Genomic DNA, 26,887 nt, shown 5'->3' on the forward strand with positions numbered 1-26,887 from the left:
AATTCAAACTTAAACTGCCTATTCCTAAGATGTATCTATATTATTTTCAAAGTGAAAGGGACATAACTCTGCCAAAAAATCATCAAACCATGACCAAATTCCAACTTGACCTGCCCATTCCTTTGACATATCCATATGTCAAATTTAAGTTGAATATGTAACACTGTTGGGTAGATAATGAATAGAAACTGTAAATTTCATATTCTGCCAAAAATCATTGAACCATGACCAAATTCGAACTTGGCCTGGGCATTCCAAAAACATATCCATATGTCAAATTTGAGTTGAATGTTTTGTACTGTTGGGGAGATAATAAAGGGAAACTGAAAATTTCATAATATTTTCAAAGTGAAAGGGGCAATAACTCTGCCAAAAATCATTGAACAATGACCAAATTTGAACTTGACCTGCACATTCCTTTGAAGCATCTATATGTCAAGTTGAATGTGTTGTACCGTTGGGGAGATAATGAACGGAAACTGAAAATTTCATATTGTTTTCAAAGTAAAAGGGGCATAACTCTGCCAAAAACCATCGAACCATGACTAAATTTGAACTTGACCTGTATTTTCTCATGACATATCCATATGTCAAGTTTGAGTTGAATGAATTGTGTTGTACCCTTGGGGAGTTAATGAACAGAAACTGAAAATTTCTAATTATTTTCAAAGTAAAAGGGGCATAACTCTGCCAAAAATCATCGAACCATGACCAAATTCGAACTTGACCTGTATTTTCTCATGACATATCCATATGTCAAATATGAGTGGAATGTGTGCTACCGTTCTTAAGATAATGAACAGAAACTGATGATGACGGAATGACAGAATGACGGAAGGACGGAATGATGGAACAGGGTAACACTATATGCCCCGGCCATTACATGGCAGGGGCATAACAAATGTAACAAAGCAGGTTTGCTGTTCATTTAAAGCTTGTTTTAGGTTTTTCAAAATATATTTATTAAAACACTTACAAATAAGTATCCGGACATTTTCGTAATCCTGCGGTACTTGTGTACCAGTTTCAACACTATTTGTTACATAGCCGTCATTTTCTAGTTTCCATATAAACTTCTGATGCCAATAATTGTAATTCAGGGGTCTGATATGTGCCGGTGGTACCTTACACGGGTCCGGTGGTGTTGCACAGTTGTAATATCGACATTTGTAAAAGTGAAAATCATACCAATTGTCTACAATAGATGTTGTGGTACGCCGTCTTCCACTCACTAAGAAAAATAAAGATTAAGTGATTAAGTCAAAAGCATAACCAACTGGCCAGTTTTTGTTATAATGTCACATTCTTTTTCAAAAGATATTATTTCTGAGAAAATGACATAATTAAAATTAAATGTACATGGGCATACAGAATACTTACTTTTTTATATAATATTCTCATTTTACCATAAACTGATTAAGACGGTTAACAAGAAATCATGTCCACAAGACATGCATTTCATTACACTCCATTATTTTATCAGCATAATAACGTATAGTAAGACAGAGGGACAAAGGAAATTTTAAATGACTTCTTTTACCCTTAACTGGTTTGGGCATAAAAAAAAAAATCAATTTTTTTCATTAATCACATCGTGAATTTTCCAAATATTAAAAATTTCAAAGCTGAATTTTATAGTATAAAGTATGCTTTTAAAAACAAGAGGACCATGATGGCCCTGGATCACTCACCTGACACAACCGCATCCAAGCAATGTCTTAGAAAAGCATCATGGCCAAGTTTGATGACAACTGAGTCAAACATGTGACCTCTAGTGTGTTAAAAAGGTTTTTCCATATTTTGGCAATGTGACCTAATTTTTTACCTGACACAACCCATATTCAAATTTGACCTAGAAATCATCAAAATAACCTTCCTGACAAATTTCCAGGAAATTTGGATCATAACTGCAGCCACTAGAGTGTTAAAAAGATTTTTCTATTTTTAGCTCCTGTGACCTAGTTTTTGATCGAACATGACCAATCTTCACACTTGACCCAGAAATCATCAAAACAACCTTCCTGACAAATTTCCAGAAAATTTGGATGAAAACTGCAGCCACTAGAGTGTTTACAAGCTTTTTCTATTTTTAGCTCCTGTGGCCTAGTATTTGACGGGAGATGACCCATCTTCACACTTGACCTAGAAATCACCAAAACAACCTTCCTCACAAATTTCCAGAATATTTGAATCAAAACTGCAGCCACTAAAGTGTTAACAAGCTTTTTCTATTTTTAGCTCCTGTGACCTAGTTTTTGACCGGAGATGATCAATCTTCAAACTTGACCTAGAAATTATCAAAACAACCATCCTGACAAATGTCCAGAATATTTGAATCAAAACTGCAGCCACTAGAGTGTTAACAAGCTTTTTCTATTTTTAGCTCCTGTGACCTAGTTTTTGACCGGAGATAACCCATCTTCAAACTTGACCTAGAAATCATCAAAACAACCTTCCTGACAAATTTCCAGAATATTAAGATGAAAAGTGCAGCCACTAGAGTGTTAACAAGCTTTTTCTATTTTTAGCTCCTGTGACCTAGTTTTTGACCGGAGATGACCCATCTTCCAACTTGACCTAGAAATCATCAAAACAACCTTCTTGACAAATTTCCAGAATATTAAGATGAAAACTGCAGCCACTAGAGTGTTAACAAGCTTTTTCTATTTTTTAGCTCCTGTGACCTAGTTTTTGACCTGAGATGACCCATCTTTGATCATGACCTAGAAATCATCAAAACAACCTTCCTGACAAATGTCCAGAATATTTGGATGAAAACTGCAACCGCTAGAGTGTTAACAAGCTTTTTCTATTTTTAGCTCCTGTGACCTAGTTTTTGACCGGAGATAACCCATCTTCAAACTTGACCTAGAAATCATCAAAACAACCTTCCTGACAAATTTCCAGAATATTTGGATGAAAACTGCAGCCTCTAGAGTGTTAACAAGCTTTTTCTATTTTTAGCTCCTGTAACCTAGTTTTTGACCAGACATGACCCATCTTCGAACTTGACCTAGAAATTATCAAAACAACCATCCTGACAAATTTCCAGAATATTTGAATCAAAACTGCAGGCACTAGAGTGTTAACAAGCTTTTTCTATTTTTAGCTCCTGTGACCTAGTTTTTGACCGGACATGACCCATCTTCGAACGTGATCTTGAAATCTTCAAAACAACCTTCCTGGAAAATGTCCAGAATATTTGGATGAAAACTGCAGCCACTAGAGTGTTAACAAGCTTTTTCTATTTTTAGCTCCTGTGACCTAGTTTTTGACCCGAGATAACCTATCTTCGAACTCGATCTGTATTTCATTGAGACAAACATTCTGACAAAGTTTGATGATGATCCAATCAAAACTGTGACTGTTAACAACCCAATTGTTGACGACCCACGACGACGGACATAGCCCCATCACTATACCTCACCTTGACCACTTCGTGGTCAGGTGAGCTAAAAACTAGAACTGTCACTGTCATGGCGTGAATACCGCCGCATACCACTTTGTCAGAATCAACAGTGGCCATTTAGAGCTCAAGGACAACCCCCCTGCCAAATATGAGGTTACTAGGCCAGTGCATTGCTAAGTTATGTATTCTATATGCTTCAAATGTGAAAATGTCAAAATCAATACACTGCGGACAGGTATTCTTAAGCATTTGAGCAGACAAGCTTATTATAGTAAAAAGAGGGCCATGATGGCCCTAAGGTCGCTCACCTGTATGTAGGTCTCCGGAGCGGGGCCAGTTTAAACCCTAGGGCTTTTATTTGAACAAACTTGGAAGACTGTGTGACCTATAAGAAGATGTTTCATGATGTACACACTTATAATGAAAAACAATGATCTGCCCTCCCCTACCCCCGGCAGGGCCAATTTTAACCAAGGGCTTTTATTTGAACAAACTTGGTAGACACTCATAAGAAGATGTTTCATGCTAAACATCTAAGCTGTAGCTCATTGGGTTTTTTAAAAGAAGATTTTTTAAGTTTTTACTATACACATATAGTTAAAAACAATGACACCCCTGGGGCGGGGCCAGTTTTGACCCCAGGGCTTTTATTTGAACAAACTTTGTAGACACTTACTAGAACATGTTTCATGCTTAATATCTAAACTCTAGCTATTTGGGTTTTTTTCAAAGATGTTTTTTAAGTTTTTGCTATACACATATATGGAAAATCAATGACCCCCGGGGCAGGGCCAATTTTGACCCCAGGGCTTTTATTTGAACAAACTTTGTAGACACTCACTAGAAGATGTTTCATGCTTAATATCTTAACTCTAGCTATTTAGGTTTTTTCAAAGAATACTTTTTAAGTTTTTGCTATACACATATATTATAAAGGAAAATCAATGACCCCCGGGGCGGGGCCAATTTTAACCCCAGGGCTCTTATTTGAACAAACTTGGAAGACACCCATTAGAACATGTTTCATGCTAAATATCTAAGCTCTAGCTCTTTGAGTTCTTTAAAAGAAGATTTTTTAAGTTTTTACTATATACATATAGGGAAAATCAATGACCCCCTGGGGCGTAGCCAATTTTGACCCCAGGGCTTTTATTTGAACAATCTTGGTAGACACCCATTAGAACATGTTTCATGCTAAATATCTTAGCTCTAGCTCTTTGAGTTCTTTAAAAGAAGATATTTAAAGTTTTTACTATATACATATAGGGAAAATCAATGACCCCCTGGGGCGGAGCCAATTTTGACCCCAGGGCTTTTATTTAAACAAACTTGGAAGACACCCATTAGAACATGTTTCATGCTAAATATCTTATCTCTAGCTCTTTGAGTTCTTTAAAAGAAGATTTTTTAAGTTTTTACTTTATGCATATAGGAAAAATCAATGACCCCCTGGGGTGGGGCCAATTTTGACCCTAGGGCTTTTATTTGAACAAACTTGGTAGACACTCATTAGAAGATGTTTCATGCTAAATATCTTAGCTCTAGCTCTTTTGGTTCTTTAAAAGAAGATTTTTTAAGTTTTTACTATATGCATATAGGGAAAATATATGACCCCCTGGGGTGGGGCCAATTTTGACCCCAGGGCTTTTATTTGAACAAACTTGGTAGACACTCACTAGAAGATGTTTCATGCCAAATATCTAAGCTCTAGCTCTTAGGGTTTTTTAATAGAAGATATTTAAAGTTTTTTCTTTCGGTTGCCATGGCAACCAGAGTTCTGCATGGAATTAAATTCTTTGAACAATTTTTAAAGGTGACCACCAAAGGAACATTCCTGTGAAGTTTGGATGAAATTGGCTAAGTGGTTTATGAGGAGATGTCATTTAAAGTAAAAGTTTACGGACGGACGGACGCCGGACGGACGCCGGACGAAAAGCGATCACAAAAGCTCACCCTGTCACTTTGTGACAGGTGAGCTAAAAATCCCTGTGACCTTGATCTTTGACACAATCACCTTAAAATCAATAGGGATCATCTACTAATCATAAACAACCTCAATTCCAAATATGAAGACTGTTGACCAAAGCATTCTTAATCAATTTAGCAGAAAAGTTTTTTTAGTCAAGGCCCCTGTGACCTTCACCTTTGACCCAGTCACCTCAAAATCAATAAGGGTCACCTAATGGTCATGATCAACCTACATGCCAGATATGAAGGCTGTGGGTCAAAGGTTTATTAATATATTGGGCAGACAATCTATTTGAAGTCCCTGTGTCCTTGACCAGGTAACCTCAAAATCAATAAAGGTCATCTACTAATCGACTAACCTCCATGCCAAATAAGAAGACTGTGGGTCAAAGGTATCTTTAAGTTATTGGACGGACAAGCTTTTTTAGTCAAGGCCCCTGTGACCTTGACCTTTGACCCAGTGACCTCAAAATCAATAGGGGTAATCAACTCATCATGACTAACCTCCATGCCAAATATATAGACTGTAGACCAAAGGAACTTCAAGTTATTGGGCGGACAGGCTTTTTAGTCAAGGCCCCTGTGACCTTGACCTTTGCCCCAGTTACCTTAAAATCAATAGGGATCATCTACTAATCATGACTAATGTCCATGCCAAATACGAAGACTGTGGGTCAAAGGAGTCTCAAGTTATTTGGCGGACAAGCTTTTGTTTAGTCAAGGCCCCTGCGGACAAGGAAAAACCACGGACAGGGAGACGGACAAGCTGATTCCAGTATATCCCCCCTTACAACTTTGTTGTGCCGGGGTATAAAAATAAAAACAAACAAAACAAATACTCATGCTGGGAAAGTTTCATGACATTTAGTCACATACAAGTTGAAAATTGCAGATCAGTCAAGGCCAAAAATCTTCACATGCTGAACAACATTCCTGTAAAGTTTATGACTAAAGGTCAAACACTTTTTGTCTGACAAAAGTTAAACAGAATTTATATCCCACACCAAGCTATTACTAACACAACAACTGGAGACATAAGGCTTTATTCACATATTTCTCATGGCATTATAAAACAGGAATATTCTTTGTACATGATAAAAATTAAGGGCAATAACAGTGGCCATAACACAGTGTTAAATATAAATTATCTGGACATGCTAATGATATGCAAATTATCTTTTTGTATTAATGGTTCCCATAAAGTTTTGTTGAAATTAATCCAGCAGTTGCTAAGAAATAGCAATATTGCTCTATATGCATACTACATAACTAATCAAGCGCCATAACTCTGTGTTCAAGGGTCAGGCTTTAACAAGGTAATGAAATGCGCATCCCCTCTTGGTATTAATGGTTCCCATAAAGTTTAATTGAATTCCCGGAGCCAGTAGTTGCAGAGATATAGCACAGAAATGATTATTGCTCTATATGCATACTGCATAACTATCAAGTATTCTGTGTTGATGAATCTGACTAAATGCTCATATCCTATTGATATTGTTTCCACAAAGTTTTCTTGAATTCCAGATAGTAGTTGCAGAGATATAGGCCAGGAACAATTATTGCTTAATATGCATAAATAATCAAGAGCCATAACTGTGTTGAAGGGTCTGACTGGGCAAGGGGATGATATGCACATCTCTTAGTATTGAAGGTTCCAAGAAAGATTTATTTTTTCCAAGAAAGATTTATTAAATTCCTGCCAGTAGTTGCAGAGAAATAGTACTAAAACCGTTATTGCTCTATATTCATACTGTATAACTAATCAAGGGCCATAACTCTGTTTTGAAAGAACTGACAAGAACATGGTGACAATATGCGCATCTCCTATAGGTACTGATGGTTCCCATAAAGTTTCGTTGAATTCCTGCCAGAAGTTACAAAGAACTTCAGAAGTAGTCCGGATATGATTATTGCTCTATATGCATAATCAAGGGCCATAACTATGTGTTGAAGGGTCTGACTGGAACAAGGTGACAATATATATGCGCATGCACAGGCATTAAACAATATTTTCAAAGTCATTCGTCCTGCAGGGCGAGTAGCTTCTAAATCCAATGTGCAGGCAACATTTTTCTACTCGTCCTGCGTCAAGTTATTTAAATTCTACTCTTAATTACAAGCAGGCCTCGACACTAACTTTTTTAGCAGGTGGTACGCCGGACCACTAGATTTGAAAGTTAGGTGGTCCTTCCAGAAGTCAGGTGGTCAGTTATCATTATTATATCATTTTACTGCAAATGTAGAAAAAAATGTTTAAACTTTATGACAAAGATGTATTATTTACCTTTAAAGAAAACAGATATTTTTAGATATATATTTTTCATCTAATCAGAAAAGGGAGAGCAAGTCAGTAGGTATTTTATCGTAGAGTTATTTGTTTATTTGTTTTTATCTCAGTCAAAAATACACAACAGAGCTCTTATTTATGTTAACTTTTATATTAAAGTGATTTCTCCCTCAACTCAAGTTAGGGAATAGTGAAACCATTTGTGTCTGTTGTTTTCTTACTGTTAATAAATATTCATTGCTGATACGTGGTACGTCTTATAATCATGATAATAACATAGTATCTTTTATAGATTAACATTTTTAATGGAACTAATAAGTTATCTTATTCTTGTCTTTGAAAACAAGGAAATATCTAAATTATTAAACTAATGACAACGTTATTATTTACTATAACTTATCTTATTTTTCTCGCAGATTTATAATACAGAATTTTACCTCCCTGTTGCTTGTTACTTGATATTCATTTTTGACATTGGGTATTTTTAACCTTTTAAAATATTTTTAACTCTAGAAGAAACAGATCTCTTATCGTTAAACAGTTAAAATAAAGATAAATAGCATAGAATTACTAGATGTATTTTTTCCAGTTCCCTTCATTTGCTGCCGTTATTCAAGTATCTGAAATTAACGTTTAGCCAATATCATATAATTACCATCATCGGATACTCACGGTTGATTAACATGTAACATAACATAAAGGTTAATGGTTCCGCCGTGGTTATCAGACGATGCATAATTACTAGCACCATTTGAATGAATTTTGTACCTAAATTTATATCACAAATGAACCATATACATGTACATCGGACATAGATTTTAAACAAAATTATATAACATGTTTTTGACCAAATCGCTATTCTCCCAAATGAGCCTTGCATCAACCAGAAAATTCAAGTGGTCTGACGGACCAGTGGGTTTTAAAATTAGGTGGTCCTTGCCAAAATCAAGTGGTCTCGGACCAACGGACCACCGCTAATGTCGAGGCCTGACAAGCAGACGGATATTCTATTGGTTTTGATAGTTCCCATAAAGTTTTATTGAATTCCTGCAAGTAGTTGCAGAGAAGGAGCCTGAAAATGATTATTAATGCTCTATATACATAACCATGGGCCATAGCTCTGTGTTAAAGAGTCTGACCAAATCAAGGTGATGATATGCGCATCTCCCCGTGGTATTTATAGCTCCCATAAAGTTTTGTGGAATTCCAGTCATTGGTTTTTGAGAACTAGCCCGGAAACAAAATTGGGACAGACGGATGGAAGGACGAAAAATGTCAAAATAATATCCCCCTCCGGATTCCATCAGCTAGGAATAAAAACGCAAACTTAAATAAAGTCAACGGCAATAACTCTAACGTAATTGAATAAATCCACACGCAAAACATTAGGACTGGTGCACTGCTTAGATTATTGATGCCAGCTCAGGCACATAAGAGGGTACACATAAAAGAACATTTTGGAACGTTTTACTTAGTGCAATATTACTCTACAAATGCTGAATAAATATACAAGCAAACCTAAAGTTGCATGCCTTTACATTCTGACATGGCAGTTGAGTAAAATATTTTTGAGGTATGTGCGACACAAATTGAACATTTCAAATTTTAAAACTAAGTCAAGGGCAATAACTATTCGAATACTGAATAAATCTATAATCAAACCCCTAGTTAAAACTGAACGTTTTCACATATTGACCAACATTTCTGTTTCATGACTATAGGTCAATTCTACTTTTGGCACGCATGACATAAGTTCTAAATTGCAATTTTTCACTAAGTCAAGGCCAATAACTCTATAATTACTATATAAACAGTCCCAACTGTATAAACCCCCAGGAATACATTTTCATATGCTGACCAATATTTCTGTAAAGTTTCATGACTCTATGTCTGATACTTTTTGGACTACACGCAACACAAGTTGAAAATTGTAAACTTTTATTCAGTCAAGGGCAATAACTCTAACAAAACTGAATAAAAAGTGGAACCTCAGTTGCACAAACACACATGCTAATCAACATTACTATTAAGTTTCACAGCACTTTAAGAGCTTCATGTGATATAACACAAGAACACGCGCATGAATGGGCACCCAAGGAAACATTTGTGACTGTATCAAATTTCGATAAGGAGAAATGGTGTTTAAATGCCTTATACTTATTAATAAACTATGCACTCTGCAAATGAAAATCAATGATAAAGACATAATAAATTTTTGCAGATACAGCATACATTGCAGTAGCTGTTGCTGTAAATAACGACGTCTTGAAACAAGGTTAATATACTGAAAAGAAGGAAACTTTTTTACCAATAAACTTAATTTTGCCCTTTGCATTGTCCCATTCCCAGTCACCATCCTTTGCTGCTAATGGATCAATGCCACCACGTGTGGCTTTAATATATGTCCTTCGATTATCATAATCAATTGTGAATCTATCTGGGGCTTTAAACACATCCAGTTCAACTAAGATATAGTCCTCAGGCTAGAAGTAAAATGAATAGTTCAAAGAACAATAATACACTGAAAAGACTATTTAACGTATATAATTATACTCATTACATAGAAATTAAAAAAAACAACAAGATTGCATTTGAGAAAAATGCTATGCCACCGCATGGTTCAAATTTCATAGCTGTACATCAAAGAACAAGAAAGTAGGTCACATCATCAAAATCTAGGTCAAAGTTCAATTTAACAACTAAAACTGTGCACACGGTCAAAATGTCATTGCTGTACATCAAAGGACAAGAAAGTAGGTCACTGTCCCCTTGGGCAAGGCATAATTTTGACCCAAGGGTTTAATAACAATCTTCAAACAGGTCCACCAAACAACATTTCAAGTCAAATATCTAAGCTATAGCTTTCTCCCATTCAGAAAACATTTGTTTTATTTTCTGTTTTTACTACGTGTACATAATGAGAATCACTGCCCCTCGGCAGCGCCAATTTTTGACATTTGAACAACTTTGGTAGAGGACCTATAGATGATATTATATATCAAACATCAAAGCTCTATGCCTTGAACCTTCAGAAAAAATATTTTTTTTTCACTATATGTACATAATGAAAATCAATGACCCCGGGGCGGAACCAATTTTGACCCCAGGGCTATAATTTGAACAATCTTGCTAGAGGTTCACTACACAATGTTTCATGCAAAATATCTTAACTCTATCCTTTGTAAATTTAGAGATGATTTTTTAAGTTTTTACTATATACATATAAGATAAACCTATGGCTCCCAGGGGCGGGGCTAATTTTGACACAAGAGGCAAAATTTGAACAACTTTGGTAGAGTACCTTTAGATGATATTATTTAACAAATATTAAAGCTATAAGCCTTGTACCTTCAGACAATAAGACTTTTTTATTTTTTACTATATGTATATATTGAAATCAATGACCCCCAAAGCGGGGGCAATTTTGACCCCAGGGCTATAATTTGAACAATCTTGCTAGAGGTTTACAACACAATGTTTCATGCAAAATATCTAACCTCTAGCATTTGTCAATTGCTTAACTCTATCCTTTGTAAATTTAGAGATGATTTTTTAAGTTTTTACTATATACATATAAGGAAAACCAATGACCCCTGGGGCGGGGCCGATTTTGACCCCAGGGCTTTAATTTGAACAGTCTGGGTAGAGGTCTACCAGACAATGCCTTATGCAAAATATCTAAGCTCTAGGCCTTTTGGGTCTTTACAAGAAGGTGTTTTAAGTTTTTACTATATGTACATATAGCGAAAATCAATGACCCCGGGGCGGGGCCGATTTTGACCCAAGGGCTATAATTTGAACAATCTTGGTAAGGGTCTACCAGATGATGCCTTATGCAAAATATCTAAGCTCTAGGCCTTTTGGGTTTTTACAAGAAGGTATTTTAAGTTTTTACTATATGTACATAGTGAAAATCAATGACCCCCGGGGCGGGGCCAATTTTGACCCCAGGGCTATAATTTGAACAATCTTGTTAGAGGTCTACCAGACAATGCCTTATGCAAAATATCTAAGCTCTAGGCCTTTTGAGTCTTTACAAGAAGATTTTTTAAATTTATTCTTATAATTCCTTTTGGTTGCCATGGCAACCAGATTTCTGCATGGAATGAAATTCTTTGAACAACTTTGGAAGCCCTTCACCCAAGGAACAATCCTGCCAAGTTTGGTTGAAATTGAACTAGTGGTTTTTCACAAGAAGATTTTTGAAGTTCACTATATGATCTATATAACACACACACACACAAACACACACACAGGTGAATCGCTATATGCGACCGCATCACAGATGCTGCGGTGGCATAAAAAAAGAGATTAAGTGTAAGTAGATGGGTACATTTCTTTAAAGATATACTTGTATCATGGTAAGGGTAAATAGTACCAATGTGTGTTGTATTAACTTATTAAATAGTATGAAATAACTTGAAGGTGATTTTTAATATTAAACAGTGTATCTTACCTCAAAGTTTTCAAAATAACCTTTAAATTGGAGATTGCCAAGTTTAGCTCCATTATTAAAATCGAACTTGTAGGTAGTGCCACTTAAGAGAGCACACGCAAAATCATAGATTTGGCTTCTTTTAAATAGATAGGGCACAGAGCTAATGCCATACTGATTTGTAAATCTAAAATTATCCAAGCCCAGGTAATTTGGAGTCCCGAGCATAAAGCGGAATCTATGCCACTTATATTGTGGTGGGCACATGCTACCAGGTATTCCAAAACTGAACTCTGAAGCTGGCCCACAGTCAGGTGGAATAGTTGCAGATGTAGGCAATATCGTCCAGTTTCCAGATTTACCAGTTGTTGTTCCATCTTTATCGAGAAAGATACCTTGCCATTCCCAACCATAAGAAGCTTTCTTTAGAGCATTTACATATTTTAGAGACTCAATGTGATAAGTAAATCCACCACATCCAAAATAACAAGAGTCATCAAATTTTGCAAAGCCAAACACATAGCAATTTTCTGCAAAATTAACAAATCGTGTGTTTACTACTCTAAATCCATGACCAGCCGGCAATATAATAGCATTAGCTGTACATTCTTGAAGGTCATTTGGATGGATACTGGTTATACCAATGATTAAACTATCCTTTACCATGGGAGAATCATCCATATATCTAGGAACTGATCTAGTAATACTTTTACTTTCATACCCAGCGAGTCTGTTTTGAACAAGGACAAAGTCAACAAATTGCAAAGCACCAGTCCAAGCTGAAACTGCACCTTTATCGTTATTCCAAGCAAAGAAACTTTCAAACACAGCTGGTTCTACCTCCGTGCCACGACATCCACCCTTTACTGGATAGTATTCTTCAAAAATCCATAATCCAAACCTGCCAAATGAATGTGCAGAGTTTTTTCTAAAGATACCCAATGGCTTGGTTCTTGGGCACACATCCGAAGTAAATGATGCACCGATCGGATATTGATACATCATGTACCAGTAGCCGAAATGGGTTCCCCCTGCTGCAGCATTATGTTGGATTGTATTGTTTGGATTTGTAATCCAGTAAGAGGCAGCAGTAACGTCATCATTCAATAAGCTTAAACTTCCAATCACAAAAACGGCTAAGTTATATTGCAAGGTGTTTCCTGTCTCAGTACCATCTTCTAAAAAAAATCCCCCTCCCATTATATCATAAATGACAGTTTTTTCTACCAATGTATTGTGTGTGCCATGAATATTAACAGCCCTGTTGAATGTTTTATGAATACTACATCCTCTAACATAGCTTGTTGACATATCACCATTCAAATGGAAATGTATGGGATGGCGTCCTAGTCTAAAAGCTTGTCCAGCAAATGTGACCTCTACGTATGAAATGCGAGCCTGTGCCTCATGTGTATCATATACTGGTGCATGTACAAGGATCGTAGCTCCAAACTGACTACTTCCTATCTCGTCACCAAACCTTCCTTGGAAGCAAGTCTGAGTTGGGAACTCACCTGTATAATGAAGAATTATTCATTTAAGTTTTAACCTCATTTTCCATATAAAAAAAAATATTTTTGTTTATGAGGAGAAGTGGAATAATAATGTTTAAACATTTAGGATCTAATTTATATGAACGATTAAAAAAGTTAAAAGTAAAACATTATACCCATTTTAAATCCAGCTGCACAAGCTTTAATTTCGTCTTGCCACTGAGGATCTTGGTTACCGCGGACAACTACATTATGTGTAAGAAGTCCTACTTCCCCTCTCATTTCTACAAGAGTACCATCAAATGTTTCCTCAACACCTACATGCTCTGCCTCAAGAGCCGAGTCAAGAGTCAAAGTTCGATTGTCTTGGGATATAGCGGTAATTCTCTTCTTTTCATTTTCTTTCTGGCTTTGACGATGACCAGTAGAAGCAATGACTATTTCGTCACCAACATTCCACTCGACGGGGTCAACCAGCTCAAGAGTGTTGGAGCCACTTGCAGATGTAGATGCGAGGCGTGTCCAGGTTAGCGGAACCTCTTTACCTTAACAAGCAAAAAATCATAATATTCATAATAGTTTTGACTATTATGTTTTAAAAAAATGTCTGTTAAAAATGTTATAATGAAAACAATTATAATCATTGTAGGGTTTCTTAATCGGACAAAAATCATAATCGATCATCGAAAATAATCGAACAACCTTTTTTGATCAATCATCGATTATATAATCGAAACATTTACGATAACAAAGTAAATAAGTACAATGCACATATCATGCTTTAATATTTATAAGAATTCCATTAATATTCTATATTTTATGTAACTACCACTTAAGGTAGACCATGGGTAATGGACACCATAAGGAACTGTAAAATTGACAACATAGGACAGTTATGTGTCTTTAAGGTCACCTGTATGCAAAATTTAAATTAAATTTACCGTGTGGTTTATGAGTTATGGATATATTTCTAAACTAAGACTTTGCCATTAGAAGGGCTTATTTTCAGAAATGAGGAAACTCTAAATAATCTGTAATATCATCATTATGAAAAATGTTTTTCTATTGCCCATTGTAAAGAAACAACTAATAACATTCAGGTAACAAATTACACAAGCAAAATGTTTGTTTCTAAACAAAATGCTCTTAATATGTTTAAAAATGTTACCCTACCCCACCCACTTGAAACACTAATTTTACCATTTCCATATAAACAAGAACCGGTTGAACCGGGTGATGCTCCCCCGAGAAGGTTCTGGACACAGGAAAGTATAAAAAAAAATGAACAAAGGGCAAAAACTCCAAAATTAGGCAAAGCGGAGTTATGTTTTTTTGCACTGCACTTCTATTCAATGAGATCTATCTATCTATAAAGTTTCCTGATGATATCAGAGTTATGTCCCGGGTAAAATTCAAAGTGTAAAAATGAATAAAGGGCAATAAATCCAAAATTAGACCAGGCTTTGTTTAGGTTCTTTAAGCATTGCAGTTCTATCCAATTATATCTAGTTACCTACAAAGTTTCATGTTGATATCTCTAATAGTTTTAAAGTTATGTCCTGGACAAAAGTCAAAAAGTAAAAATAAACAAAGGAAATAAGGCAAGGCAAAGTAATGATTCTTAAGCACTGCACTTCCACCCAATGAGACCTATCTATCTACAAAGTTTCATGTTGATATCTCTTATAATTTTAGAGTAATGTCCCGGACAAAGTTCAAAGTGTCAAAATGAACAAAGGGCAATAACTCCAAAAGTAGGCAAGACAGTGCTACAGTTCTTGTGCACTGCAAACTTACTGAATGAGATCTATCTACCTACAAAGTTTCACGTTGATATCTCTTATACATTTAGAGTTATGTCCCAGACAAAGTTCAAAGTGTAAAAACAAGAGCCATGTCAACATGGCCATCCCCCGCCGAATGTGTTTGCTCATTGGAAGAATGTATATGTAGTAGAGCGGAATAATTCCATTTTAAGAGGTCTTTTGGTAATGAAAACTGATGGCTATAATGATTACAGATTTGAAACCTATGTGAATACTGATGGCTGAAATTAACAAAGGGCAATTACTGAAAAATAATGCAACCCTGGTTATCATTCTTGTGTGCTGCATCCCTCCTCAGTAAAATCTATCCACCTATGAAGTTTCAAGTTGATATCTCAAATACTTTTTGAGAAAAAAATTGAATTGAAAAATTAAGTTTGAAAAAGAACAAAGGGCAATAACTCAAAAATTATAAAAGGTAGAGTTATCATTCTTGTGCAGTGCACACCTCCTGAGTGAGATCTATGCACCTATGAAGTTTCATTTTGATATCTCAAAGGCTTTTCGAGTTATGCTCTGGACAAAAATTAATTTTGAAAAATAACAAAGGGCAATAACTCAAAAATAATGCAGGGTAGAGTTATCATTCTTAAGCACTGCACTCCTCCTCAATGAGATCCATCCACCTCTGAAGTTTCAAGTTGATACCTCAAATACTTTTTGAGATAAGCTCTGGACAAAATAGCATAAAAAACACTTTTTGAGTTATACTCCACTCAGGTGAAAAATTAGGTATGAAAAATAACAAAGGGCAATAACTCAAAAATTATGAAAGGTAGAGTTATCATTCTTGTGCACTGCACACCTCCTGAGTGAGATCTATGCACCTATGAAGTTTCATGTTAATATCTCATAGGCTTTTGGAGTTATGCTCTGGACAAAAATCAATTTTGAAAAATAACAAAGGGCAATAACTCAAAAATCATGCAACGTAGAGTTATCATTCTTGTGCACTGCACTCCTCCTCAATGAGGTCTATCCACCTATGAAGTTTCAAGTTGATAACTCAAATACTTTTAGAGATATGCTCCGGACAAAAATGTCGGACAGAAGGACGGACGGAAGGTCGGACGGCCTGACGGAGACTATTTCTATATCCTCCGCCGAAATTTTTCGGCGGGGGATAATAAGCAAAGGGGGATAATTCAAAAATTATGCAAGGCAGAGTTAAGGTTCTTGTTCACTGCACACCTACTCAATGAGATCTATCTACCTACAAAGTTTCATGTTGATACCTCTTATACTTTTAGAGTTATGTCCTGGAAAAAGTTCAAAGTGTAAAATAAACAAAGGGGGATAATTAAAAAAGAAGGCAAGGCAGAGTTACGGATCTCGTGCACTACACACCTACTCAATGAGATCTATCTACCTACAATGATTCATGTTGATACCTCTTATAGTTTTAGAGTTATGCCCCAGACAAATTTCAATGTGTAAAATAAACAAAGGGGGATAATTCAAAAATTAGGCAAGGCAGAGTTACGGTTCTTGTGCACTGCACACCTACTCAATGAGATCTATCTACCTACAAAGTTTCATGTTGATACCTCTTATACTTTTAGAGTTATGTCCCGGACAAAGTTCAAAGTGAAAAAATAAACAAAGGGGGATAATTAAAAAAATAGGTAAGGCAGAGTTACAGTTCTTGTGCACTGCACACCTACTCAATGAGATCTATCTACCTACAAAGTTTCATGTTGACACCTCCTATAGTTTTAGAGTTATGTCCCGGACAAAGTTCAAAGTGTAAAATAAACAAAGGGGGATAATTCAAAAATTAGGCAAGGCAGAGTTATGGTTCTTGTGCACTGCACACCTACTCAATGAGATCTATCTACCTACAAAGTTTCATGTTGATATCTCTTATACTTTTAGAGTTATGTCCTGGAAAAAGTTCAAAAATAAACAAAGGGGAATAATTCAAAAATTAGGCAAGGCAGAGTTACGGTTCTTGTGCACTGCACACCTACTCGATGAGATCTATCTACCTACAAAGTTTCATGTTGATACCTCTTATAGTTTTAGAGTTATGTCCCGGACAAAGTTCAAAGTGTAAAATAAACAAAGGGGGATAATTCAAAAATTAGGCAAGGCAGAGTTACGGTTCTTGTGCACTGCACACCTACTCAATGAGATCTATCTACCTACAAAGTTTCATGTTGATACCTCTTATAGTTTTAGAGTTATGTCCCGGACAAAGTTCAAAGTGTAAAATAAACAAAGGGGGATAATTCAAAAATTAGGCAAGGCAGAGTTATGGTTCTTGTGCACTGCACACCTACTCAATGAGATCTATCTACCTACAAAGTTTCATGTTGATACCTCTTATACTTTTAGAGTTATGTCCTGGACAAAGTTCAAAGTGTAAAAATAAACAAAGGGGAATAATTCAAAAATTAGGCAAGGCAGAGTTACGGTTCTTGTGCACTGCACACCTACTCAATGAGATCTATCTACCTACAAAGTTTCATGTTGATACCTCTTGTTGTTTCAAAGTTATGTCCCGGACAAGAAAAGGGGACGGACGGACGGACGGACGGACGGAAAGACGGACGGACAGACAGACAGACGGAGGGTAAACCTAAAGTCCCCTCCAGTTAAACCGGTAGGGGACTAATAAATGAAGATATTAAGAGAATTTTAAGACAAATCCAATTTGCCAGAAGAAGTTAATTATACAAGGCCCTCTTTCACAGTGATAACAAAACCGGTTGAACCGGGTGATGCTCCCTGAATAGGTTTTGGACACAGGTAACTCTGTCAGAGTTATGTCACAGACGAAGTCCAAAGTGTAAAATTGAACAAAGGGCAATAATTTGTAAATTAGTCAAGACAGAGTTATGTTTTTTTGCATTGCACTTCTACTCAATGAGATCTATCTACAAACAAAGTTTCATGTTGATATCTCTTATAGTTTTAGAGTTATTGCTCAGACAAAGTTCAAAGTGTAAAAATGAACAAAGGGCAATAATTTGAAAATTAGCCAAGACAGAGTTATGGTTCTTTTGCATTGCACTTCTACACTCAATGAGATCTATCTACCAACAAAGTTTCATGTTGATATCTCTTATAGTTTTAGAGTTATGTTCCGGACAAAGTTCAAAGCGTAAAAATAAACAAAGGGCAATAATTTGAAAATTTGTCAAGACAGAGTTATGATTCTTTTGCAATGCACTGCTACTCAATGAGATCTATCTACCACAAAATTTCATGTTGATATCTCTTATAGTTTTAGAGTTATGTCCCTGACAAAGTTCAAAGTGTAAAAATGAACAAAGAGCAATATGAAAATTAGTCAAGACAGAGTTATGTTTTTATTGCACTGCACTTCTCAGTGAGATCTATCTACCTACATAGTTTCATGTTGATACCTCTTGTTGTTTCAAAGTTATGTCCCGGACAAGAACAGCGGACGGACAGACGTCCGACTGATATGGAATAAAGGGCCATTGTTATTTTCTTTTGTTTAATAGAGGCCAATGGCCCCTTATTCTTTTATTACAGAATGAATGCTATTGTTCTCTTTTGTTCTGTTTACAGTTGCATGGCCCCCTATCCTTATTTTGTAGTGCAAACAGACAGAGGAACACACGGACGGATAACAAAGTGACGACTATATGCTCACTCTTCGGGGAGCATAAAAAGGGATATTATTGAGGAAAATGGATGGAACTGTTACATTATTTGGCAAAAATCATGTACTTTGTATTGATAAATAAGTAGGGCTGTAACGGTTTACCGGTACACCGATGTATGGCGGTGCAGGATAAATAAATATTGTACCGCGGTTCACATTTAGTTGTACCGGTTTTATTTAATAATAACAGTGTTCCATAATTTCCTTTATAAATAAAAGAAAGTCTTCTATAATTTTCTTGATAAATAAATGTTATGAAAATGTCCTATGTACAAAAGAAAATAACAAAACGAAAGTAAAAAAAACGATGTTAGGGTAAAAAAAATTACACGGTGCGTGGGTAGACAAATGCTAGAATAAATCGGTGATTTACTTTGGCAGACCGAAATAATTACGATCTGATAAAAAATTCAATTACAAGGAAAAGAGAGACCCATGAAATTATTGAATACTAGATGCTGACAAAGTAGACATGTTAATTTTTCTAAAGAAAAACATGGATTAATTGCAACCGTCACTCAATCCCTAGTCCGAGTCTGAAACTGTGTTAAGAAAATCATTAGGATACTGGGATCCTATATATTACCGGACAAAATATGAAGTTGTTTATCTGTACCTTTTATTTAAAATAATAAAAAAGAATGGAATTTTACCCAAATAATTGTGGGTTCTTAATGCACGTAAACATTCTTTTATTAAACATGAAATTAAACATTTGACTGTAGAAATGTGTCTTTAAAGTAGGCATACATGCCATATTTCCAGCCACCCAGATAGGGGGATTTGGCTTTAAAAAGCAGGGGATTTGGACCAAAAGTAGGGGGATTTTTAAGCAAGCACAAACAAGTCGTAATCTTAAAACGATGCAAACATTTAATTAAATTTTCCCCATTTTATTATGAAAATGAACATTTCTACAAGATCATTTGATATTTTCAAGTTTTAAGGTAGGTCAGTATAAGAGGAAAAAATTGTGCAAACAACTCAATTTACCGGACATTGTGTTTCAAACATATTTGAAGTTGTGAATTAAAATTAATCTTTAAATAATCAGCAAGGAAACTACGACTATTGAATGTTTGAAAAACGCAGTATGTCACTAGAAATAGACACAGCAGTCATGCCTGTTATGAAAGAGGCCAATATTTGGTGTATCAAATTAACGTATTGGTTCTTCATGATCCTTAAACATACAAAACATTTTAATATTCAAATGGAATTCTGTTCTTTGTCATACAGTTTCCTTAGCATGTTACAAAAGCCATAAAATCTATTTTATTTAAATTTCATGTAGAGTTTCCTCCCGTGGGCGTAACCCGTTTCCTAATTAACAATTCTTTGTAAAAGACAACAGCGAGAAATACTGTTTAGATTAAATTTAAAATAACTTTTTATATTAAAATATGTTACGATTGTCTTTTGAGGTAACATTGAAAAGAATTAAATTATAATAAAGTAAAACCTATCTAAAAAAACCCATTGGGTCTCTATATTCGGGCCTGCGCAGAACAGATTATTGCCCCGCATGACCATGTCATGAAATAACTAGTAAACAAAAGGTCATGTTAGTAGATAAAGAACTGAATCAACAATATTTACCTGAGAGTGGTTTTGTTGTTATTTACTTAGAAAGTGTGTGTATAATTCAGACTGTATGATTTTTGAATCGAAGCAAAAAATAAAGCACTATTCAGCAGTAATAGCTTTTGTCTGGTAAACTGATTGTCTGGGCCCCAGTATAGTTTAGATTGTTAGTTACTTAATGAAAAGTGTTTAAAGTTTTATTTTGCTGTTAAGTTACTCATAGTTGATGCTTCAATAGTTGAAACAGTTTAAATTTTTGTTATAGGAAAGTATCCACTAATTCTGTTTTGCGAGAGATATAGATATATATAATATTTGTTGAAATAATATATAAGTCTCTTTTCCTGAATTATTTCCCAGTACCTAAGATAGATAACAATACGTATCACGATATATTGCAATACGGATGTGGCGTATTGCAATATATTGCAATACGCTTTTTACCGTATTGTTACGGCCCTATAAATAAGTGTGGCAATTATAAGTCATTTGTACAGATGGAACTTAAGACATATCCAACTTGCTGTTAAGGTTAACCATACCCATTTTCAAAGTGCTGAAAAGGTAAATAACTTGGAAAAAATAGAAGCCATAATTATGTAACTTGCGAAGATCATGTACATTGTACTTTGTAATGATAATTAAATGTGTAAATCATGAGGTCAATGGTACAGATGGAAAGAAAAATCCAACTTGCAGTTTTAGGTAAACCTCGTACAAAGATAGGATATATACATGTATGTTTATGTGCCTATATGCTAAAAATATTTTATTTATTTTATAAACAATTGTTTTCAAATAGTTTCATAAAATTTATCAGCATAAAAAACAACCATTTAATTTAATACAAGTATTCTTGTGCAAAATATGTAACAAGCATAGAAAAACTGCAATGTATTTCTATTGCTAAAAAATAAACATTTTATGTACAAACCATGTAAGTCTAAAGTACCGCTCCTTACTGCCAGAACTTTGGTACCATAAACTGGGAGTTCTTTACTTCTGTGGTGCCCATGTAATGTTATGATAGCCTTGTGCTCGAACGGTTTGTCTTCAGTACCTACTTGCAATAGACCTCCGTCTGTTATCATGATGATGTTTGCCTTCAGTTCTATATCCTTCTCATCAAAAATAAGTCGACCTCCTAATAAGGCATAATAAACAATTCCCAAGATAGATCACAGTTAAAGCAATGGTATTATTTCTACAAATTATCCTATAATGTTCACCAAAACAAAAATATTGAAATCAAACATTTACAAATGAAAAGAACTGTGATAAAATGTCATGAAATATAATCAACGTTGCATCTTTATTAATATTATAATCCTTTCTTATATATTTGACTGTGTTTTATGTGGCACCAACATAGTATATGTCATATGTCCACATTGCAGCAAGACCCTAAAGTACCCTTTTGTGCATTATTTCAGGGACAAACGGGTACCTAAGTAGAACCATCAATGCTACGTAATCTAGCTGAACAGCATTCTCACCTCTCCAAAGCCTCTTGCACAGTCTACAAGTTCATTGAGCCAAAAACCTTGAATAGGATTTAAAAATACTATAATGCTATGTTACGTTCATCATTATTTTAATGCTACAAATATCATTTTCCCTTTATTATCAGAATAAAAGAGTTTCTAAAAAGTTTTTTATAAAAGTTAAAACCGGAAAATAGCTAACAAAATTCAAGCTACTGTCTAGACATTGATACTACTTTTAATTATTAAATTAATGAGCTGCGTCATGACAAAACCAACATAGTGTGTGCGATCAGCATGGATCCAGACCAGCCTGCGCATCCGCGCAGTCTTGTCAGGATCCATGCTGTTCGCCATTAGCTTCTCTACTTGTAATAGGGTTGGTAAGTGAACAGCATGGATCCTGATCAGACTGTACAGATGCACAGACTGGTCTGGAACCAGGCTGGTTGCAAAGGCACTATGTTGGTTTTGTCATGACGCGGCTCATTTCTTAAAATGTCCAGTATTTCAGAACAAGAGGGCCATGATGGCCCTGAGGTCGCTCACCTGTATAAAGGCACCCGGAGCGGGCCATTTTAAACCCCAGGGCTTTTATTTGAACAAACTTGGAAGACACCCAGTAGAAGATGTTTCACGATGTTAAATTTTTACTTCACACATATAATGAAAAAACAACGATCTACCCCCCTCCTTCTGCCCCCCCCCCCCCCCCCCCGGGCAGGGCCAATTTTAATCCAAGGGCTTTTATTTGAACAAAATTGGTAGACACCCATAAGAAGGTGTTTCATGCTAAATATCTACATCTAAGCTCTAGCTCATTGGGTTTTTTTAAAAGAAGATTTTTTAAGTTTTTACTATACACATATAGTTAAAACCAATAACACCCCTGGGGCGGGACCAATTTTGACCCACCCCAGGGCTTTTATTTGAACAAACTTTGTAGACAATTACTAGAAGATGTTTCATGCTTAATATCTAAACTCTAGCTATTTGGGTTTTTTCAAAGAAGATTTTTAAGTTTTTGCTATACAAATAAAAGGAAAATCAATAACACCCGGTGCGGGGCCAATTTTGACTCCAGGGCTTTTATTTGAACAAACTTTGTAGACACTCACTAGAAGATGTTTCATGCTTAACCCTTTACCACATATATACGCGAAACAACGCACTTTCAATCCCACCACCCCTCCCCCCCTTTTTAGGCCTGAAATAGTGAAAAAATGTCCTATTTGGGCCCCAAACACATGTTTTAGTTTGAGAAATGTTGCTAAAAAAAGTGAGCACTTTTTCGGCGCCGCCCCATTCCATCAGGGGGTTGCCAGAAGGGGGATGTGCCCTCTTCTGTTTGGGGGGTTTGAAGGGGGTCTGAGTCCCCCTCATCGCCAAGAAAATTTTGGACTTGTGAGAGGCTTAAAATGACCCCAGGTCGATCATAAGGTAATGTGTAACCAACGCTGAAAAGCCTTTGACTCTATCTCAATCCCTTGAGAAGTTGCAGCACTTTGAAATAAATTTTGATGAAAAAAATCGAGGCAAAATAGTGATTTTTGGCAATTTTGAGATTTCCCCTTATTGCCATGGTAACAGGAAATTTAAGACTGAGCATGTCGTTACAAAGGCAATGGTCCAGTCAACAATGTGCCAAGTTTGATTAGTATTGAAGCATTTTTCATAGTTTCATAGCAGTTTGAACTTGTAAGAGGAGGCTTTTCAGTGAAAATGGCCATTTTTCACAATATGCTCATGGGGGAAAGGGTTAATATCTAAACTCCAGCTATTTGGATTTTTTCAAAGAAGATTTTTAAGTTTTTGCTATATACATATAAGGAAAATCAATGACCCCCTGGGCGGGGCCAATTTTGACCCCAGGGCTTTTATTTGAACAAACTTGGTAGACACCAATAAGAACATGTTTCATGCTAAATATCTTAGCTCTAGCTCTTTGAGTTCTTTAAAAGAAGATTTTTTAAGTTTTTACTATATGCATATAGGGAAAATCATTGACCCCCTGGGGCGGGGCCAATTTTGACCCCAGGGCTTTTATTTGAACAAACTTGGTAGACACTCATTAGAAGATGTTTCATGCTAAATATCTCAGCTCTAGCTATTTAAGTTCTTTAAAAGAAGATTTTTTAAGTTTTTACTATATGCATATAGGGAAAATCAAAGACCCCCTGGGGCAGTGCCAATTTTGACCCCAGGGCTTTTATTTGAACAAACTTGGTAGACACTCACTAGAAGATGTTTCATGCTTGATATCTAAACTCTAGCTATTTGGGTTTTTTCAAAGAAGATTTTTAAAGTTTTTGCTATACACATATAAGGAAAATCAATGACCCCCTGGGGCGGGGCCAATTTTAACCCCAGGGCTTTTATTTGAACAAACTTGGTAGACACTCATTAGAAGATGTTTCATGCTAAATATCTTAGCTCTAGCTCTTTGGGTTTTTTAAAAGAAGATATTTTAAGTTTTTACTATATGCACATAGGGAAAATCAAAGATCCCCTGGGGCGGGGCCAATTTTGACCCCAGGGCTTTTATTTGAACAAACTTGGTAGACACTTATTAGAAGATGTTTCATGCCAAATATCTAAGCTCTAGCTCTTAGGTTTTTTTAAAGAAGATATTTAAAGTTTTTTCTTTCAGTTGCCATGGCAACCAGAGTTCTGCATGGAATTAAATTCTTTGAACAATTTTTAAAGGTGACCACCAAAGGAACATTCCTGTGAAGTTTGGATGAAATTGGCTTAGTGGTTTATGAAGAGATGTCATTTAAAGTAAAAGATTACGGACGGACGCCGGACGAAAAGCGATCACAAAAGCTCACCCTGTCACTTTGTGACAGGTGAGCTAAAAATTTAAACAAATATTGACCTTGAATAAACAGGAACGATAGTACAGGTGTATCCATGTCCAGCAGTAATGTCATACCAGCAGATATAATAACAGATTCGCCAGCTTGTGGCGGAGGGTCACCACCCCATGTAAATAATGAAGACCATACATCAATGTATAGGAAATCAGTGACTCCTTTTGTCCTCTGAAAATAATAATGTTATGAGTCGCGTCATGACAAAACCAACATAATGGGTTTGCGACCAGCATGGATCCAGTCCATGCTGTGCGCTATCAGTTTCTCTACTTGTTATAGACTTTGAAAGCGATCAGCATGGATCCTGATCAGACTGCGCAGCTAGATGCTGGTCGCAAACCCATTATGTTGGTTTTGTCGTGACGCGGCTCTTATTATTAAGTATCACCTTTCTCCCTTAAAAATTGAGAGCCTCAATGCTTACTGTTTTTTCGTCTATTTTACTGTATTTGTTATCATAAGCTATAGTAAGTTTAATAAAGTTATCTCCGTCTTTGACAACAATAAAGAAAACTAAGTTACATATACAAAGAGAAAAGCAATTCCCTACAAATGAAAGAGAATAAGCAAACACCTTAAATCAGCTGATGTCTTCAGTTTATAATTAAGCAATCATCATCAACAAAGAAGAAGCCAATGGCAGGGGCAAGGTTCCACTTTTTAACTTCCAAATTCCAGAACTTCTAAAATCCGGAAACTTCTGAAATCCAAACATTTTTCAGGGTCCCGAAATTTCCACTTCTGTTTTCTATATAATTAAAACCTCTGAATTACGGAACTTCTAAATTCTGAATTCCGAACGATTTTCTGGTAAAATTTGGGTAATATCAATTCAAATTTACTTCCCAAATCCGGAATTGATAAGGTGTGAAGGAATATGATACTTGTGATTGTAAAATCTTCAAAGTGTCAGTATCTTCCAATTAGCCATTATAACCTTTTATCTTTCAAGACACCTATTAAATAACCTGTCAAGCATGTCAAACACTTAATTATGGTGAAGTGTGAAAATTAAAAGACTGAGAAGTACAATGGGATGAAAAAACAAAGATTAAAGGTTAATAGCTTGTACTGCATGAAATATGCTAAAGGATAAATTGTGATAACTAACATTATGCTATTGTATCAACAATTTTAGTCATAGATTACAAAGATATTTAATATAGTTATAAACTTTAATAAAAGTCATATAATTTAACCATTTTATGAATTTAATCAGCTTCATCATGTCTTTCTTAAACAATTGATGTTTAGTGTTTCTACTTGTTCGGATAATTCCGAACTTCTGAATTCAGGAAACTTCCAAATTCCGAACTTTATGGCTAGTCCCATAGGTGTTCGGTTTTCAGAAATTACACTGTACTTAATTAGCAAACAAATGTTTTAAAGCCACATGCCTCGAGATCTAGAAAAATATTTCTTAGACTTTAGGAAAGTAAAAATATTAAAGATTCAAGAAATAATTGACATAATTGACATGTTATATGTGGTTAATGACTGATTTTTTTTCCCAATATTATGACTATATTTCTACTGCTTTCCAACGCAGTTAGGGCTTTTTTGAGTAATTTATGTTAGTTGTAAGGGCAATTTATTATGTGTAAATTCCTTCGTTTTGGTCACTACACATAATTTTACATTTACACATATTTTAAAAATTTTCATGAAAATTAGCATAAATCTGGAGGTGTGCTGCTTTAAACAAGTCCTTAAAAAAAATTAAAATAAAAACATTTAGTTTATCCCCTGTAATTATTTTAAAGGGAGACACACCAAAATTTTCATTTCTTAGTTTTGAATTTTTCATTCATTATTCTGTAAATGCCCTCAAAATGAATATATACTAGACAGTGAAAGGAACAAAACTTTTCTCCATATAAAGAATAAA

At 35.4% G+C, this 26,887-nt stretch overlaps 1 protein-coding gene across 2 annotated transcripts in view; it reads right to left on the reverse strand.

The window, feature by feature from the left end:
- Positions 1–26,887, reverse strand: part of LOC132754507 (fibrocystin-L-like) — a 193,667-nt gene that overhangs the window by 53,604 nt on the left and 113,176 nt on the right. For both annotated transcript variants that reach the window (XM_060745147.1, XM_060745148.1), the window contains 6 exons: positions 25,002–25,167; positions 21,574–21,783; positions 13,769–14,137; positions 12,121–13,613; positions 9,973–10,147; positions 977–1,231 (listed from right to left, as the gene is read on the reverse strand). In XM_060745147.1, coding sequence (XP_060601130.1) covers positions 977–1,231; positions 9,973–10,147; positions 12,121–13,613; positions 13,769–14,137; positions 21,574–21,783; positions 25,002–25,167 — 2,668 coding nt within the window. The remainder of the gene's footprint in view (positions 1–976; positions 1,232–9,972; positions 10,148–12,120; positions 13,614–13,768; positions 14,138–21,573; positions 21,784–25,001; positions 25,168–26,887) is intronic.

The sequence above is a fragment of the Ruditapes philippinarum genome, unplaced genomic scaffold (genome assembly GCF_026571515.1).
Source record: "Ruditapes philippinarum isolate M1 unplaced genomic scaffold, ASM2657151v2 ctg402_1_1_1_1, whole genome shotgun sequence".
NCBI lineage: Eukaryota > Metazoa > Mollusca > Bivalvia > Venerida > Veneridae > Ruditapes > Ruditapes philippinarum.